Source organism: Sporothrix schenckii (assembly GCF_000961545.1).
Source record: "Sporothrix schenckii 1099-18 chromosome Unknown Cont44, whole genome shotgun sequence".
In the NCBI taxonomy this organism is placed as follows: Eukaryota; Fungi; Ascomycota; class Sordariomycetes; order Ophiostomatales; family Ophiostomataceae; genus Sporothrix; species Sporothrix schenckii.
Genome location: NW_015971145.1, coordinates 4,225,074 through 4,243,639, shown reverse-complemented (window position 1 = coordinate 4,243,639; position 18,566 = coordinate 4,225,074). Strand labels below are relative to the sequence as shown.

The following is an 18,566-nucleotide window of genomic DNA, read 5'->3' as shown; positions in this document are numbered from 1 at the left end:
TGATTTATCCATTTTTTAATCTTTTTGTGTCGTTTTAGCTAAAGGGAGGCCATTTGTTTTACGTTTGGTTTGAGCAATGTTGCTTTTTCTTTGTACGGATATACTGGGACTTGCGACTGCGTCTGCGTCACGGAGTTGTATAGGTTTTTCAAAATTGAACGAATGCACCATTTTGGAGCATTGGGTTGCCAATCACATTCATGCTTTTCGAGCTATTCAGGTCCCATACCAGGGGTTTTATTCATGATTCGTTATGTCGTTAACCGATTTGATTTAGTCCTTTTTCTAGCTCTGCGATTGATTTGACTAGAGAGTTTTTATACACTTCGTCAGTCGAACATCAGCAGGAAAATGACACCAAAAAACACCAAAACCAGCTGGTTTCAAACACGACCGCTTTAGAACACGATAGCGTTGTTCCGATCGACCCCTGGTACTAATCCGCAAATGTGAAGTCTGTAACGGTTTGCGACATACTAAGTAGCCTCGCTCTCCGGCTTGTTGCAGCCTCAGTTTGCGATACAGGGCCGTACGTCAATACATAAGCAGAAGATTATCCCAAAAGCGAAAGCCCTTTTTTAATGAAAAAAGAGAAATAAAATGGTATATAAATAATGGACAACGCTCCTACAACGCCGAGTTTGCAAAGTTATGACACCGGCTCTCGATTTCGGATTAACGAACGGTGCTGTTGTGCCATGACCTTGTATATCAAAATGCACAAGTGTTCCACAAGCCAGTCGGACACATGCCTCCCAAAAAGATAATACAAGTCAAAAGAACGCCGGCCAGGTGTGAACGCCACGCAACTGAAAGACCAAATAACAAAAAAAGCAAGCCGCCAAACATAAAAGAACAAGAACAACATATCCAACGCGTTTTCCCGCTTCCCTTTTGCTCCTATATACTTTCGAAAAGGGAACGGCACGTCACCCCTCACCTACTCCTTCATTTGCTTGCGGTCGACATCTACAAACGTCACCCTTGCTCCTCTACGTCCTGTCGCGGGTGCTGTCGATGCCGCAAGTGACGTTCGCAGAGGTAGCTGCCGCGGTGTGAGATCAAGGGGGACCAGTGGGACGGGACTGTCTTTGAGGGCATCGACATTGACCACGTTCAGGAGCCCGTCGCCGGATCGGTCGCCGTACGCCGCACGCAAGCGGCGTTCAAAGGGCGACGGCAGAGGGCCCATTGGTGTCGTTGTGACGGGGTCGAACGAGGAGGACTTCGGAGGGAACTCCGCGCCAGAGGCGGCCGCTGCGCCGACGACGGCACTCTTTTGAAGCAACGAGTGGCCCGGGCGGAAGCTCGGCAGTCTTGGATCGGCCGGCGCGGGAAGGCTGCTGATACTGTGGCGTATTCCACCGCCGGTGGTGGCGGCAACGGACGACCGAAGGTCACTGTGTGGCTGGATTGGCGGAGGCGCTGGCCGGCTTTGTGGGGTCCCCAGGGACGATGGTGCCGCAATCGCTGTTAGCTCACTGCTACCTGGGCGAAACAGGTGCTTCGTAGGCGTGTGTGCAGCGTGGGCGGCAGTGGGAGACAGTAGTTGGAGGTTACGGCGATCTGGCAGGCCATGGGGGCTGTCAGGACCCAGACCGAGGTCGTCATCGCCCTCGGAAGACACGTCGGCATCAGCATAGTCCCGCAAAGGGAGTGGATCAGTTTCAGCGTCTTCCGCTCCAGCCTCCACTTCGTCAAACTCAGACATAGGCCCTAGCTGGACCGAATCGGCCAAGCGAGCGGCCGACAGTAACCGGCGTTGCAGAAGACGGTGGTTGTAAGGCGACGCGCGAACCCGGGAAACAGCAGTCTCTGGCGACGAAGACGAGGGTAAGGCGGTCGGCGTTGGTTGCGCCTGCTCTTGGTGCCGATACGAAACCGCGGTTGTTGATCGGTGTAGTCGTCGTAGTGGCTTGGTGCCTGCAGTTGGTGGCTGTTGAATCACATCTGTTGTCGTCACCGACTCGGCCGCCACGATGCCGGGCGCAGGAACACTATGGCTGCCGCCGACAGCGCCGAGAACACCACCAGAATAGAACGGCCGCTGCGCTGTTGTTGTGACGGGGGTTTCTGTAATCGGGTGAAGAAGGAGACTGGCTGGCCGTGCGCCGACTAGGGCAACCCGAGGTGGGCGATCGTTGCGGTCGTCAGACCCAGGCGCCCGCGACGGAGTTGGCCGAGGTGCGTCCGAGCGGCCAACCAGAGGCGACGAGAACGATGCACCCAGTCGCCAAAAACTGGAGCTTGGGCCAGCACCGTGGTCCTTCTCACCTTGCCAACGGGACGCCGCGGATGCCGTGTAACTCAACCGTAGGTCGTCCTCTGGCTCAGCCGACCCGACGTAGAGCCGGTCTACCAGCTCTTGTTGCCAGACTGCCAGCACGCGTCTTCCGAGCCGACGCTCATTTTTCTCAAGAAGTGCCGCCGCCGTGTGTTCCCGGCCCCGGGCCTGTACAGCCTGCAGCTCCCAGTCGTCCCAGCGCCCGGCCAGTTTTGTAACTGTATCGTGCTCAGCAGCCGCTGCGCCGAGTTCTTCGCAGTCGGCTAGCTGCAGTCGCCAGAGGCTGAGATACACCTCGGTGTCTGCTTCAGCAGCCACGGTATGCTGGAAAATGCAGTCGTTGGTCGCAAGGATCCAGTGGTTGAGCGTTGTAAAGACAGTGTAGGCCTCGTATTCGTAGCGGAGCTGATCTGCCATTGCGTATGCGCCGTTGCCACTCGTCTCGGTACCTTGGTGGAGAGTAGCATCGCGCCACACGGCGATACAGTCGGACGCCGTCTTGCGCTTCACCTCTCTCCGAAAGGTGTAGTACGTGGAGCGCAGGCGCTCCTTTCGAATGTTCTTAGCGTAGGTAGACCAGCCACTTAAGGCGTTCGCGGTGCCGACGTAAAATGCTCCACGACGGGCTATTTCATTCATGCCGTCGTGTTCGGCTGTCGCTGCTGTCCACAAACCCAGGGTTTTGTTTGCCACAGCTTCGTGGTCCAGGTACTTTGAAATCTCCTTCCAGGCGCCGCGCCTCTCGCCCTGCTGGTGGAAAGCAGAGACCAATCCGGCAAAGACGCTGGTCTTGTCTAGTCTATCCGCAACCTGAGCCAGGTCGTCTTCGCGCTGTTGTTCTCTTTGCCGACCTTGGCTACCAATACCAAAATTGTCTTTGAGTGCGACACATGTCTTCCAGAGAAGCTGCTCGTCGCGGTACCGGATAAGGAACGCAAGCTTCTCGGCCAGTACCCAGCTCTGCACGGCATCCATCTTGAGGTCATACTCATAGTCGGCGCGGAAAAGCGCAAGGCGGGTTTCGCGGTGCCAGTGGGCGACATACTCTTCGGCGATGTCGAGGTCCAGTTGGGTTGCGCGATGCTTGGCCTCGGCGGCGCTCTCGCGCCAGACCTCTAACACGGCCGACTTGGTGCGGGTTTCATTGGCAGCGTGCATAGCGCGCAGTTTTTCCTGGCAAAACGCTTCTTTGGACCAGTCTTGTAGTGCTGCCAGCATGTAGGTCTCATTCTCTTGCTCTTCAATACTGAGGAACGTCAGTGCCTGGCTCTGAGCTTGCTCGGCCCATGTGGCGGTCGCTACGCGTAGACGAAACTGCTGTACGTTTCGAGCGGCCTTGTCCTCGAAGTGCGCCAATGCAATGGTCCGCTGGCACCAGCTCTCGACGGCCTTCTTCTTGAGACGATCGACGGCCCATGCCTCGGCGATCCGCTCCTGGTGTGCTCTAAGCCAGGTCCAGAACGTGACGGTCGCCAAGTCGCGGTGGTGGAATTGGATGGCCAATTTCCCATTCTCTTGGGGCCCTCGTTGCATCGCGGACGACCAGCGCCGAACGGCCCAGCTGAGCGCGAAGCAGTCGGCTTTGACGTTATCAGTAGCCGTCTGCTCGCGCCAGGCACCAAAGACTTTGCGGCGTAAGAGGTGGCGACGAGCCACTTTGGTACGGCCGGCTTCCTCTTTGGCCATAGCCTGCCAGTGGCTGACGGCATTGAACATGGTTGTAATGGTAAAAACGCGGGCTGCTCGGCGCATAAGCTTTTCGCGCTCGTCTTGCTTTTTTCGGTATTGGGCAGCGGCTTCGTCGTCTTGGTCGTCCTCCGCTTCGGCTTCTTCTTCGTCGACGTCTCCTAGCCGCTCAATTTCGTCCGGTTGACGTTCCTCGACGATGGCCATCTCTTGTTGCAGGGCGGTTAATTGCCTGGACTTCCCCGTCATATCCTCAATGTGAGTACCAGCCACACTGCTCCACACGAGAAGCGCTTCTGATGCGGATAGCTCCCGGTCAATGAGTGCGGCATACCGCTCCTGTTGCTGGTGTGCAGCGCATGTCGTTCGCCACACGTCAACCGCAAGACCGCCAAGGAAAGCAAACCGCATAAAATAAGTGTCCGCTACCTTGGCCATGATGAAGGGGTCAACTCGAGGTGGCGGCCCGGCCTCAAGTTCTTCTTGCACGGTTGTGTCGCTGGCGCCATGGAATGCCTCGTGGTCAGAGGCCAAGGACGAGACCCGCGACCGGGGCGATTGCGGCTCGGTCCAGGAACCAGCCGGTTGCAACGAGGAGATTTGGGCGTCCGTAACAAAACCCGGGCCTGTTGGGCTAGCACCGGGTTGCGCAGAGGGGGGGCGGTTCTGCGAGAATGGGCGAGTGCGGATGGGGAGTTGTTGGTGGTATTGGTAGTTGTGGTTGTGAGAAAGATGGGCAGCGCCGTGGCCGCTTATTACGTTGGGAGGTGTATCGTGTTGCTTGCGTTGTTGTAGGGCATGTTCGTCCTTCCGTGGCGCTGCCGCACGAAGTAAATCCAAGGATTGCGTGTATTGGTCGATACTAGGCACATCATTATCGTCATCGTAATCAAAGTTTCCTTCGGAAGGATTAGCATGTAGGTTGTCCTTGAAATTGTTACCATGTTCCTCCGTATAGTCGACCTCTTCGGGCGCAGCAGGGTACCGAGGAACCTGCGACAACCATGGGTCGATCGGCCGCGATGTGTGAGGGGGTCGCGGCCGTGTCTGCGGACGCTGCTGTCGCTGCGGCGAAGGTAGTCGTGGAGCTGGTCTTGGCTCGTCTGCTGTGCCAAAGTAGTCCTTATAGTTCACCAGTGGCGGTGCAAGCGAGTCGGACCTGCGTCTGTGATGCTGTCGGCGTTGTTGTTGCCGGCCCGTGGGTCGATGCGACTGGTGGTCAATAGGTGACTCGTAGTGTTCAGGGTGGCCGCGGTTGAACCGACTCGCGCCCGCCGCGACCACAAACTCAGCCACACTGTCAGAATTGCGTCGTCGCCGGCCGGTCACATGTGGTGCAACGGGAAAAACACCAGAGTGAGAAGTCAGGCCGCCAGCGGATGAGCACGTCGGGGAGTGAACTGAAAGAGGTGGTGATGGCGGGTGTGGAGACGGTGGCGAAGCTTGCACGTGTGACTGGCGGCGACGGGCGTGCTGAACGTTGTTTTCCCCGTCCTCTGGAGCATACATGCTGTTGTTGCTGTCGTCGTCGCCGTCGACGTCGGCATTGACACTGCTGCTCTCCGGTACGTACTCCAGCTCGATGCCCATGCGGCCTAGCACGGTTCGAAAGCGGTCGAGCAGGTTGTCGGTGGAGCGCATGCCGCCCACAAGGAAGATGATGCGGCTGAGCTTATCCTCGCCGTCCGGGTCGAGGCCATGGCGAGGGAAGACGATATCGGCGGCTCGGAAGAGTGCGGTCGTCGGCAGTTTGTCGCGCTTCGGCAGCGTGGGCAGGATGTCCTGGCCCAGCGCGACGACTTGGTGGAGGAGTTCAATGTCTGTGGGGTTAGCGACCGAGGCCGGAGAGCATGATGGTACGGAGGACGAGTTCTCATACCCTCGTTGGTATAGTAAAAGAGCTCGCTCCCTTGGCGGATGGACGATGACCGGATCCTGCCATCTCGAGAGGATAGCGGAGCGTGAGACGGCATGGGGTCGAACACACCGGCGAAGGCATGATAGAGGGGGCTGGGCGAGACAAAGAGGAGGCCAAGAGGGGTGGCAAGGAGACAAAGAGTGAAGAGAAAGAAACAACAAAAGAAAGTCGTACAAGAAGAAAATCGAGCAAATCGCACGGCCACGGCTCAGGTTGGAGAGTCGCGCCAGACGCAAGGAGGCACGGTAGAGAGCCCACTAGGTAGGACAGTGCCGGTGTGACAGAAAGAAAGACGACGTCAAAAAGAACAGACGCCCGGGAAGAATCGTATGCTCTGCAGCTTGAGTGGCCACGGACTGCGATATGCGCAGCGTGCCCAAAAAAGCTTGTCGTGTCGTCAAGGGGAAAGACAGGGCCGCAGGGGAACGCGTTAAGAGGTCTTGAGGTTTAGCGCGTAGGAAGGCGCCTGCCCAGTAGAAAAGTGGGTTCCTGCCACCAGAGACGGATTGGGCATGGTCCGCGAATCGCGTGGAGGGCAAGAGCTTCTTGGCCTAGATGGCAAGAACCGAAAGCTGGATTCGGAAACTGCACTGGCCAGCCGTGTGAGGACACGACAAAGCAACGCATAAAAGTGCTCTTGTGACCGCGACAGCCATGCAGCCACGAACACGCCCCATTCAGCGGGTCGCGGCCGCCACATCGCAGTGCACTGCTGAGGTATGGACACTCGTGGTTTGTTAGGAGGAGTGTTGGATGGACCACCCGAGCTGACCAACTAGGCCGCCGTCTATGGCAAATGCATTGTTGCCGACTACAACGCGGTGCACAAGGACAAATGTGCCGCCGAGTTTATGAAGCTGAAGGACTGCTACCTGGTGAGTTCCGGCTGCGTTAGCTTCGCTAGGCCTTGCTGCGTGTTGGAGAGTTGCTGACCGTCCCAAGGCTGCGATGAAGAAGTCCAAATAGCTGCCGAGAGATTGCGGTCGCTATCGACGGGCGAAAGACTCTTTCTGGGCACGAATATATGTTAGAAGCATGCCAAGAAGGTCTCCAGGCGTGCTGTGCCGACTACGGCAGAAGTGAGCGGTGGCCCATGGAGAGGCCCGATCCGGGAAGAATGCCACGATCCACGATGCCATGGACGCAACGTTTATTGATTGACATGGAGTCTACACGCATTCGCGCATGCGGACGCCTCTTGTGGCAGATGCTCCTTTTGCATCGTGGGAGCAGCAAGTCGATTTAACGAATTTGATAACAACCACCACCTGGGACACCAACAGACCTCTACTAGGCTACATATATCTACATTATCGCACGAACGTATTGTGATACATGTACCGAATGTATCAGAATGAGGCGAAGTTGATTGCACTTCTTTCTGCTATGTAGTTCATATTCGTCCATGTCCGTACACACTCACAATGTCGATGCGGTCCTGCCCCAATCGAATATCTCTATAAACAGTATATATATCGCACTATCCGATGCCACATCATGCACCTTACCCTTTTGCACCACATGTCAAACGCGCTAAGAGGCCCCTGTGTGCCTCGTGCTGCAGTCCCCACAACTACCCTCCAATTAACCCGTTGTAACAGCGATAGCGAACACTGCAGGGGTCTCGTTCGGTCAGTAAATAGACCACGCGCACCCCACTCCACCTCCGGCTAGGTGGTGCGGGCGGTTGCTGCGACTGCCCAAAGCGGCCCAAGCAGGGGGATAGACGTTCTGGCAATAGCAACAACAAACAATAGTGTGATGTAAATAGTGGCACCAACGCTTTCACCCCGATTGCGATCCCACGATCCAGCACAGCACGCCCCTTTTATTCCGCCTGTCCTGTCCTGGAACGCGCATCCAGTTGACGACATCCGACATCCTCAATGCCCGCAGGCGACCGCCATTTCTGAGAGTCTGTTCTTGCGCCGCGATCGCTTCACCGTCGTCGCTCGATCTTGACTCTGACGAACCGGACTCTGCTTCGATCCGGTCCTCACCGTCGCCAGTGCCATAGCCTGTGCGTCTTCCAATGTCGTTTTTCTTCAATCGCGGGCGCAGCCGCACAAATGCGGCCGAGCTGGCGCGGCAGACATACGACCTGCTGTCCCGCATCGACGTCGCCAAGAACCCAGAGATAAAGGTAGGGGACGAAACCAAAGCACCGATTCCAGACTCTAGACTCCAGACTTCCGGCCTACCAAGCCTATGCTGACCGTCCTCCGTCATCTTACCAGGTGGACGAGCCGCTGCCGAAATGTCTTGGCCAGATGAAGGCCATCCTCCAAGGCACACCTGATGCCGAGTCCAGCCCCGAGCAGGTCTACCAACTCGTGCACGGCATTGTGGACGAGCAGGTGCTCTGCCTGCTACCCCAGATCCTGCACTTGCTACCCTTTGAGTCGCGCAAGGACGCGCAGGTCATCTTCTCATTCGTCTTCCGCTACCGACCGCCGAGCAACTACCCGGTCGCCTCTGACCCGCAGAACAACCAGCAGCCGGCGCCGCTCGCCGTCGACTTTGTGAGCAACCACGCGCCATCTGTGCTCATTGCCCTGTGCCGTGGCTACGACCACAAGGAGAGCGCCACGACCGCCGGGTCGATATTGCGTGAGGTGCTCAAGCACGAGGCTGCCGCGGCCGTAGTGCTGTACGACGACGCAGACGACGACCCCAACAGCGGCTCGAGCGCCGGCGGCGTGTCCAAGATTGCGTTTAACCGCGTGCAGAGTGGCCGCGGCATTTTCTGGCAGTTCTTCAAGTGGATCGACACGAGTTCGTTCGAGGTGGCCGCCGATGCATTCAACACCCTTCGGGTATGTTTCTGTCTTCTTCGCTGCGTTTTTGTTGCTCATTGCCATACATGGGTCTTTGTCACAGCTAATCCAAAACCCCCTGTCCCTAGGAACTTCTTACTAGGCACAAGGAACTTGTGCCGCGCTACCTCAGCATCAACTTCGACCTCTTCTTCAGCCGCTACAACACCACCCTCGTGCAGTCCCACAGCTACGTCACCAAGCGCCAGTCTATCAAGCTGCTTGGCGAGGTGCTGCTGGACCGCTCCAACTACACAGTCATGACGCGGTACGTCGACTCGGGCGAGCACCTCAAGATCTGCATGAACCTGCTGCGCGACGACCGCAAGATGGTCCAGTACGAGGGCTTCCACGTGTTCAAGGTGTTTGTCGCCAACCCCCACAAGTCGGTCGCCGTCCAGAAGATCCTGATCATGAACCGGGACAAGCTTCTCACGTTTCTGTCACACTTCCTCGAGGAGCGAACTGAAGATGAGCAGTTTATTGACGAGCGCGAGTTCCTCATCAAGCAAATCCGCAACATGCCGCCCAAGCCCGTTCCGCCGCAACGCTAGGTGCCGCAGCAAGGGGAGCCGACAATTGCCGTCTATGGGCGGTAGTAAAAAGATATGCGCGACGTTGACCGCTATTATTTGTTGTTTTGTCATCATATTCTATTCTGGCATTTATTTTTGCTTCGGTTTACATTCTTATATTGCATACTGTTTGGCGCCGGCGTTTGGGAACATGGGACTGAATGTGGAGGAAGAGGGAGAGAAAAGAGAGTGAAAAGAGAGAGAAGGAGAGTTAGAGAAGTGGGAAAAGGTGCAAGTAGACGATTACAAATCGAGCTTGTGAAAGCATACAGAATGCTTCTTCGAGCCGCATCTCCGTCCCGTTTTTACAGCAGCAAATTGTACGAGATTGTTTGCAAGCGCGCGGTTATTTGAGGCCGTGCTTTGGACAGTTTTGTTTGTGTATCTAGGCCTGCGCCAACTAGCGAATACATATCATCAATGCTCCGCCTCTCTCCCTTCTGTTTCGCCATCCTTGACCAAGTCCAGCGCCGGGTAGACGTCCCTGTCGCATTGTTAGCAAGCCATTGACAGAACCAACCTTCACAATCAGTGGCTCAAAGTACTCACGTTCGTCGGACCAGCGGCAGCCGCTCCCGCACGCTCTCCCACACGGACAGGTCGATGTCCACCAGCCCCAGCTGGCCCTCTGCACCCTCGTCGGCATTGCCCACATCCGGGCCCGTCGCGTTCTCATCGTCGCCGCCCACCACGCCGCCGAGCCGGCACAGCACTTTGCCCCACGGATCCACGGCCAGGCTGCGCCCGTAGCTCACGCGCTTGGCATTGTGCCGGCCGACCTGCGCCGCCGCAATGATGTAGCACTGGCTCTCAATGGCCCGCGCTCGCAGCAGCACCTCCCAATGCGCACGGCCCGTCGGCACCGTAAACGCCGATGGGTACGTGATAATGTGCGCCGGTGCGGGCTGGGCGTAGTGTGCGAGAGCAATGGCCGGCTCCGGGAACCGCAGGTCAAAGCACGTCAGGCTGCCCAGGCGACCGAGGGGTGTCGTGTACGGCGGGAGCAGGGCCGTGCCGGCCTGTGTCTGGGCGCTTTCGCGCAGACCCGCAGCCGCATAGTCAAAGAGGTGCAGCTTGTCGTAGTTGCCATAAGGCGCGACGCGGCCGGCCGGGTCAATGTAGATGGTGCGGTTGAGCAGCTTTCTGCCAGCGCTTGCTGCTGCTGTCGTCGAAGATGCTTCGCCGGTTTGTACAACAGTCGGCATCACCGCATTCGATCCGGCCGCGGAGGCAGTCACGGCCACTGGCACGTGGATGCCCACATGCACGGCCACACCGTGCTGGGCGGCAGCCGACTGCAGGCCGAGCACAAAGGGCGACTCGTCCACCGGCTGCGCGAGAGCCAGGGCTTGCTCCGGAGATGTGGCAATGTAGTCAGATGCCTCGGGCAAAAAGAGCACTTTGGCCCCGGCGGCGGCAGCTCGACAGACAAGGCTGACGCACTGCTCGAGGTTGTGGGCCACGGAGGCCGTGGAACAGATCTGGCCGATGGCCTGGAGTTGCGAGGTGTGTTAGACTGGCGATTGTTGGTGTATGGGCGACAGAGAAGAAGTTACGTACAGCAATCGCCATTATGAAAAGACTCTGGCTCGACTCGATGTTTGTTTCAGTTGTGACGCAGGATGTCGTCTTGCGGTAGGGGCAATGCTATCTAAGCGGCGCGGGCCATAACGGAGATAAAGCTTAGACGAGCTTGGCGGGACCCGATTGCATCATTTTTGCAGCCACAACGGACAGACAGCTACAACGAAACGCGAATCACAGCATCCAGGTCCACGTCGAGAATGCAAACTACAGGTAAAATAAAAGGTATGATTACAAATAAAGTCGTCGCTCCCTCTAAAGATGACCTATATAAGGAAACTGAGACGAAGACGGGGGAGTAAAAAACCCCTTTTGATGAGCCCAAGTGACAAAAGCCGCAGAAACATTGACAAAATGATCGAGTATCTGCCATTACACATGACACACGCCGTACTCCCCGAAGATGTATAGAACGTAAAGGGAAACCCAAAAGCAAAATCTGAGAGACAAGGCGGCAGAACAAGGCCCCATTGCCGTCCTTTATCTCCCCCTTCTTTTGTGCAGTATCTTTGAGCGGATAAGAAGATCCGTATAGAGTCTGTTTGAGAGATGTTGTGGCAATGTTGTGACAGATGTTGTGTTAAAAGGTTTACGAAAAAAGCACAATACTGCCGCTCATGGTGCCGGCTTCGGCGGCGGCAGAGGCACGCCGTCCAGCTTGTCATATGCCGTCTGCAGTGCCGCCACCTCCCGACCATCTGCCTCGAGGACGACCACCAAGTCGCGCAGTTGGATGTCTTTGCCCTTGATGCCGTCCTCGCGCCACGAGCCCCATTTTGTTCTCGCCTCCGCAGTCAACATAGCGGGTTCACTAGACTTCCGGCCAGGCGTGTTGGCACCGCTGCCTCCAGCGCCGCCAGAGCCTCCTGCACCTCCTGCACCACCGCTGCCGCCGCCGCCGCCGCCTAGACCACGCTTGGGCGATGCGCCAGCACCGCCGGACAGCCACGAGTACTGCTTCTTGCGGCCGCCCAAGAAGGCCATACTTGTGCGGTTGGCACTGAGTGTGTCGTTTTGCTCGGCGACCTTGGCAGCTGCGTTCTTCTTGAGCTCCTTCTTTGTCGGCGCTTTGTCGGGCTCCGGCGCAACAGACCCTGGCGTTCCAGGCGTGGCTGTGCGGTGCGCAATCGGCGTAGATGGCGTGGCCGAGTCCGTTTTCTTACCCTCGCGCTTCTGACGCTTAAGCAGCCGCTGCTCCTCGAAGCTACGCTCGGCCTTGCTAACAATGCGCAAGCTCTGGATGAGAGTATTGCCGGCAGCAATCTTTTTCGCGACACCGCCCAGGTCCGTCTTGTCGTCCACTTCGAGGGTGCCTTCCGATTGTTAGAATACATCATATACACATTGACGCTCCAATGCGCATCTGCGCCATTGTCCTTTCTCTCTCGCACACAAAAAGGAAAACGAAAAATACTTACGCTTCAAGGAGCTCTTGTCCGCGTCAGTCATGATCGCGTCGCCATCCTTGGAGGCGACTGCCGCTTCTGCCGCAGCGGTAGCCGACGGAAGAGGTGCCGCGGCCTCCAGCCACTCGTCCGGAACAACGCCGTGGGACGTGGTCTGGCGCGTTTCTGCCACCTTGTTCGCATCCTCCAGCAGCTCCCGAATCCGATGCTTGGCGGCAAGAGACAGCAGCGCCAGCTGGTCTGCAAGGAATGTATCCTCCGGAATAAACGCCGCCGTTGTCGAGACAAGCGACACGCCGTCCGGCCCCTTTTTGGTATTGACCGTCACATATGGCTTGGGAAACTCGGCCTCCTGCCGCGCCCGTCCGGTCGTCACTGGTGGCACTTTGGGATCCATAACCACACCAATGCCGTACTCGTTGGCAATCTTCTCGGCCCGTAAGAACACAGCGCCGAAATCAAGGAACCGGTTCTGCAGCGCATTGCTCCGCGACGATGCCAAAGCCCGTGCTGCGTCGGTCCATGCGTGCTTTGCAGCTTCCACCTCAAATATCCGCTGATTTGCTTCGTCAACCGTCTCGGCCGGCTGGTTTGCAGACAGAGAGCCATAAAACGAGCCTCGCGGTCCCGGTGTATTTGCAGGGAATCCCGTCCGTGCCTCTGGCCGGAACGTGCCCGCAAAATAGTCGGCCTGAAACTGCTCTTCTTGTCGGAGATCGATACCGGTGCCGGCCAGCGAGTCGTCGACATCGTACTGGTATTCCTTTGTCGGTGGCTTCGAAGGTGGGCCCATAGCGCCGCCTGCCGATGTCTGTACGGTTGGGGTTGCAGCAATCGGTACAAAGTGGTTTCCGTTCGTAGGGCCAGCGCCGCCACTTGGCATGCCCGGCGTCGCCTGCGGGAATGGAGGCCCCGATGGCGTCGGGGGACCTGATGGCGTCGGTGGTGTCGGTGTCTGGGCTGGTTTCGGGGACACGATCTGAGGTGCAGGCGAACCTGACGGCATTTGGGATTTGTGAGGCGAGTAGCCGTTTGACGCGTTGTTTGCCTGGCCGGCGGCTGGCAGCGGAGAGGGCATCGGCATCGGAGAAGCTGCGGCGGAGGTGGGGAGTGCTGGGGTAGGGAGAGGCATGGAGAGTGGCGCGTTCGCCGGGTGGGCGTTGGATGAAGGAAGTGCTAATGGCGAAGCTAGGGAATTTGGCGTTGACGGCGTCGCAGGGCTGTTGTTGCTGTGCGGGCCGCCGTTCGCCCCGACAGGAGAGAAAATGCCCGAGGGCGACTGCACGAGACCGGTTGGCGATGGTGCGGGAGAGAGCTGTGTCTTTTTTGAAGCTGGCTGCCCCGAAAACGCCGCAGGATGAGGAGCAGGGGACGGGCTTAGTTGGGAGGTTGGGGAGAAGGTCCTTTGAGGGACCTGAGGTTGCGGTTGAGCCATGACAATACAACACGGAGTAGGAAATCCCGCCAAGGTTGCGTTGCAGTGAGAAATCAGTGATGGGGGGAATGGGATCTCGTGGGAGGGGCGTAAATGTGGTCGTCCGAATTGCCGATTATTGATGGCAGCGTAGACGTAGAAGCGAGTTCGATGGGTTGCTGATGGAAATGCTTCACAAAAGCGATGCAACCGCCGCCACCCGGCAGACAGCGAGGCCTGTCGAGCCGCCCAGAGTTGTGCAGCCGGCTGGAACGCCCATCCAGATCGTCCACGAGGCCAGTTGCAAGTGTCGAAAAGCTGAGACAGCAGCGTTCAGCGGGACACGCGCCGCACTCGCAGTCGTCGAAAGCGCGACAGAAACAAGTCGGCGGTGGCAGCGCAAGATGCAATATGAGAGGCAGATCGAGCGCACGTTCGTAGTGATGCCGGCGTGGTGCGTAGGCGTTGTCGAGAGCAGGGAGTGTGGATGGATGCCGAAGAAGAGGTTATTGGTTTTGCCTCTCGCCTCTGCGAAAGCAAACGAACACCTCTGGGAAGGACCGCGGCGCTAATTGTCGGTCGCGTTCTGTGACACACGTGACAGGTCACACCAAGAGACTGAGCCCGGGGCGGAAAAACGACGTGCCGGCACAGTGCTAGCGAAGTCGCGAGGCGCGCCTTCCCATAATGGTTCGTACGCGCGCCAGGATGAGCTGCATCGGCTCTAGTGCCAAAAGCTCACCGTTGCAGGTCCAAGCATTGTCATGCACTCCAACATCTCGCATTCTCCAAGTTCCCTTGACACCCGCCGACGTCTCCGGCCGCTTGCCTGTCCGGATGCCGAGTGCCGACCGGCAGTTTCAGTGAGCCTTTGGGCTCAAACGTTTTGTATCGATAATAGCCGTTTCGAAGCAGCCGAGCGATTTCGAAATATCGAAACGCTGTCGAGCTTGAACGACGTCGGTCGTATTCGCGACCTTGTTGCGCGTACAGTCTTGCGCGTACAGTCTTTGCGCTGCACTATTAACATAGCACTTCGTTCCGATGGCTTCCAAGCGCAAGGCTGCGGCGATGGGCGCTGCGCCCGAAGAGCCTGTCGACCCGTCCGACGAACTGATGTTCCTGTGTCTCGGCGGTGGCAATGAAGTTGGCCGGTCCTGCCATATCATCCAGTACAAGGGCAAGACAGTCATGGTATGTCATCTCATTGCACTGAAGGGCATCTTTCGTTTGAGCTTAGTCTCTGATCAAGCATATAGCTCGACGCTGGCCAGCACCCTGCCTACGATGGCCTCGCATCGCTCCCATTCTTCGACGACTTTGATCTCAGCACCGTCGACGTTCTTCTCATCAGCCAGTAAGCCCACACCTGCGTGTATATTTTGTTGCCATTTCTGTCAGAGTACCAGTCTGTCTCTGCATCGAGGAACCGGAGAAGACTTTGTCCCTGTGTCGCCGAACCGGAATCCCAAGGGTCTACACATCAGCCATAACACAGGCAGTCATCATACCCTAGGCGGTAGAAGGACTTCAATTTATTTGGTTTCCGCCGCAGTAGTCCTGCGGTGACGTGCAATTGCTGGGTTTTGGGCACTCGGTTTCATGTGTGTGTATATTCAAGAAGCCGCTTAGTATGCAGTTATCAATACAATCGAGTCTGTTTTGTTGCACACGGCTTTGTCTCTTGTCTCCTCCGCTTCATTTAGTAAATCGTGAGCCTCTATCCTAGATCCGCCTATGCTAACAGCATGTCACAAGTTTCCACATCGACCACGCCGCCTCGTTACCTTATGTGCTGGCAAAGACAAATTTCCGTGGCCGCGTCTTCATGACACACCCGACCAAGGCCATCTACAAGTGGCTTATCCAAGACAGTGTTCGCGTGGGTAACACATCGTCGAATCCGACAACACAGCTAGTCTACACCGAGCAGGACCATCTCAGCACATTTCGCCAAATCGAGGCCATCGACTATCACACAACACATACAGTCTCGGGCATCCGTATCACGCCGTATCCGGCCGGCCATGTTCTCGGCGCCGCCATGTTCCTCGTCGAGATTGCCGGCTTGAAGATCTTCTTCACAGGCGACTACTCGCGCGAGCTGGATCGGCACTTGGTCTCTGCCGAGGTTCCCAAAGGCGTCAAGATTGATGTGCTCATCACCGAGTCCACGTACGGCATAGCATCGCACGTGCCTCGTCTTGAGCGTGAACAGGCGCTGATGAAGTCCATCACGGGCATCCTCAACCGTGGGGGCCGCGTACTAATGCCTGTATTTGCTCTCGGCCGTGCGCAGGAGCTGCTACTCATTCTCGACGAGTACTGGAGCAAACATCCTGATTTCCAAAACTTCCCCATCTACTATGCGAGCAATCTCGCCAAGAAGTGCATGGTCGTGTACCAGACGTACACGGGCGCCATGAACGACAACATCAAGCGTCTGTATGCTGAGCGTGCACGGGAGGCCGAGGCCTCGGGAAATACTGCGGGTGGCGGTGGCCCATGGGATTTCCGCTTCATTCGGTCGCTCAAGAGCCTTGACCGCTTTGAGGACATTGGCGGCTGTGTCATGCTCGCAAGCCCTGGTATGCTGCAGAACGGTGTCAGTCGCGAGCTGCTCGAGCGGTGGGCACCCAGCGACAAGAACGGCGTGATCATCACGGGCTACAGTGTTGAAGGCACCATGGCGAAGCAAATCATGCAGGAGCCCGAGCACATCCAGGCCGTTATGTCACGCAACCTGACGGGCGCCAACCGCCGGGCGCCGGGCGCAGACTCGGAAAAGGTTTTGATTCCGCGGCGGTGCAGTGTTCAGGAGTACTCTTTTGCTGCGCATGTCGACGGCACAGAAAACCGCGAGTTCATCGAGGAGGTGAACGCTCCGGTGGTGGTAGGTACTCCTTTGTGCTGCATTCTAATGACTGTTATATTCACTGACAACTTGTTGCCCAGATTCTTGTCCATGGCGAACAGCACAACATGATGAGACTCAAGTCCAAGCTGCTGTCCCTCAACTCGGGCAAGGCAGAGAAGGATAAGATGAAGGTGTTCAGCCCGCGCAACTGCGAGGAGCTGCGCATCCCGTTCAAGACGGACAAGATTGCCAAGGTCGTCGGCAAGCTGGCGACAGTGACCCCGCCGACGCAAATCAGCCCAGCTCAACAACAGGATGCAGACCAAGACCGGTCATCAGGACCCATTATCACAGGCGTGCTCGTCCAGAACGACTTTAAATTGTCGTTCATGGCGCCGGAAGACTTGCAGGAGTATGCAGGCTTGACGACAACGACCATTGTCTGCCGACAGCGCCTCACGTTGAGTGCGGCCGGTATTGACCTCATCCGCTGGGCGCTCGAGGGTACGTTTGGCGCCATCGAGGAGCTGCCCGAGATGCACAAGCAGAAGGGCGTCAAGCAGCTGCAGCAGAATGGCAAAGCTACGAAGAAGATTGTCAGCAATGGCGCCACAAATTCGGAATCGGACACGGCCAAGAAGTCCAACGACGATGGAGAGGATGAGGACATGGAAGACGACAAGCTGTACGACAACGAGGAAGACGACGAGGATGGGGACAACGAGGAGGCGGCTGATGAGGAAATCAACAAGCTGGTCGCCGCGTACCTCGTAATGGGATGCGTGTCTGTGCGGTATTATGCAAGCGGCGAGATCGAGCTAGAATGGGAGGGCAATCTGCTCAATGACGGCATCGCCGACGCTGTCATGGCTGTCCTCTTTTCCGTTGAAAGCAGCCCGGCTGCCGTGAAGCGTACGTCCTGCGGCCTTGAGAGAAACAACGTCTCCGCTTCATATGGGTCACATTATTGCTAACACATTTAGAATCCGGCAAGAATGGGCATTCTCACAGCCACGATCACGACGCACATGATCATGAACATCATGTTCTCCCTGTGCGCAACCTGCACGCTCATATTACGCCTGAGGAGCAGTTCAGCCGCCTTTGCATGTTCCTGGAGGCCCAATTTGGTGCCGACAACGTATCGCCCATCGCCGAGCCACGAGTGCGAGAAGACGAGGATGGAGGGGCCGTCAAGGAGATCACAAATGGTGAAGAGGAAGCTGCCGAAGGCGGTCAAGATGCCAATGTTGTTGACGAAAAACGCCAAGAACGCGTTCGTCGCGAGCTAGAGCGGCTGCACGCCGCCGGCATCCCGGTCCCGGGCGTCTTGGTCAAGGTCGACAAGATGGAGGCCAAGGTCTGGCTTGATGATCTGGAAATTGACTGCGCCCAGCGAGTATTTGCTGAGCGCGTGCGCGCTGTTGTCGAGCGTGCTGTGGAGGTGACAGCACCGCTGTGGCGGTAGACGAATGAAACGAAAAGGAGTGAAGGGCGACTGTCCCATGTTACTTTAAGGAAAGAAGGAAAGACGCCGGCGTTCGTTTTCAAGGCGTATTTTGTCACAATGTTTTGTGTTTATTTGCGTTTACTGGTTGGGACTCGTATTTTTTCGCATTTGGCAACGACCACATTTCAATCTCAAAAGACAATAAACCATGAAGGGTGTTTTTTGATTAGTGGTTTAGGTATTGAACGAGAATATCAAATGGCGGGAGAAGGTGAAGAAAAAGAACAAGAAAATATAAAATAAAAACAATACATGCGTCGAATTTCGAGGTCATTTTTTAACAATTATTTTTGTTTATAAATAAAGTTTAAAAACTGTTACAAAATATAAGACTATGCAGGCAACAAATTGGAGTGATTTTGTGATCATGGCTAGTATTATTACGAGTAAATACAAAAAATATTAATGGAATAAAGGTGTCCGTCCTTGGCTTATTGACGAGAGAAAGGTTTTTGCAGCGGCCGCAGTTTATATAGATAGCTTTGTCGCAGCTAGCGAATGACAGTAATTCATCTT

At 56.5% G+C, this 18,566-nt stretch overlaps 6 protein-coding genes across 6 annotated transcripts; 3 read left to right on the top strand and 3 right to left on the bottom strand.

The window, feature by feature from the left end:
• Positions 1-940: 940 nt before the first annotated feature.
• On the bottom strand, positions 941-5,943 carry SPSK_08296 (uncharacterized protein; the record flags this gene model as incomplete). Its single annotated transcript, XM_016734900.1, has 2 exons — positions 941-5,790; positions 5,850-5,943. 2 exons carry the CDS (start codon positions 5,941-5,943, stop codon positions 941-943), a joined length of 4,944 nt encoding a protein of 1,647 aa, XP_016588092.1.
• A 599-nt stretch (positions 5,944-6,542) lies between these two features.
• SPSK_10145 (uncharacterized protein) lies at positions 6,543-6,820 on the top strand (the record flags this gene model as incomplete). The annotated part of the gene is made up of 2 exons (XM_016736698.1): positions 6,543-6,605; positions 6,668-6,820. The coding sequence occupies 2 exons, from the start codon at positions 6,543-6,545 to the stop codon at positions 6,818-6,820; spliced, it is 216 nt and encodes a 71-aa protein (XP_016588091.1).
• Positions 6,821-7,920: 1,100 nt separating this feature from the next.
• On the top strand, positions 7,921-9,258 carry SPSK_09283 (calcium binding protein 39; the record flags this gene model as incomplete). Its single annotated transcript, XM_016735859.1, has 3 exons — positions 7,921-8,031; positions 8,063-8,704; positions 8,794-9,258. 3 exons carry the CDS (start codon positions 7,921-7,923, stop codon positions 9,256-9,258), a joined length of 1,218 nt encoding a protein of 405 aa, XP_016588090.1.
• Positions 9,259-9,696: 438 nt separating this feature from the next.
• SPSK_09442 (hydrolase nit2) lies at positions 9,697-10,851 on the bottom strand (the record flags this gene model as incomplete). Its single annotated transcript, XM_016736014.1, has 3 exons — positions 9,697-9,763; positions 9,829-10,772; positions 10,840-10,851. The coding sequence occupies 3 exons, from the start codon at positions 10,849-10,851 to the stop codon at positions 9,697-9,699; spliced, it is 1,023 nt and encodes a 340-aa protein (XP_016588089.1).
• Positions 10,852-11,478: 627 nt separating this feature from the next.
• SPSK_08695 (uncharacterized protein) lies at positions 11,479-13,704 on the bottom strand (the record flags this gene model as incomplete). Its single annotated transcript, XM_016735283.1, has 2 exons — positions 11,479-12,176; positions 12,282-13,704. The coding sequence occupies 2 exons, from the start codon at positions 13,702-13,704 to the stop codon at positions 11,479-11,481; spliced, it is 2,121 nt and encodes a 706-aa protein (XP_016588088.1).
• A 167-nt stretch (positions 13,705-13,871) lies between these two features.
• On the top strand, positions 13,872-18,008 carry SPSK_08326 (cleavage and polyadenylation specificity factor subunit 3; the record flags this gene model as incomplete). Its single annotated transcript, XM_016734927.1, has 8 exons — positions 13,872-14,137; positions 14,288-14,373; positions 14,434-14,663; positions 14,716-14,877; positions 14,943-15,040; positions 15,442-16,576; positions 16,639-17,452; positions 17,524-18,008. The coding sequence occupies 8 exons, from the start codon at positions 13,872-13,874 to the stop codon at positions 18,006-18,008; spliced, it is 3,276 nt and encodes a 1,091-aa protein (XP_016588087.1).
• Between the last annotated feature and the right edge of the window lie 558 nt (positions 18,009-18,566).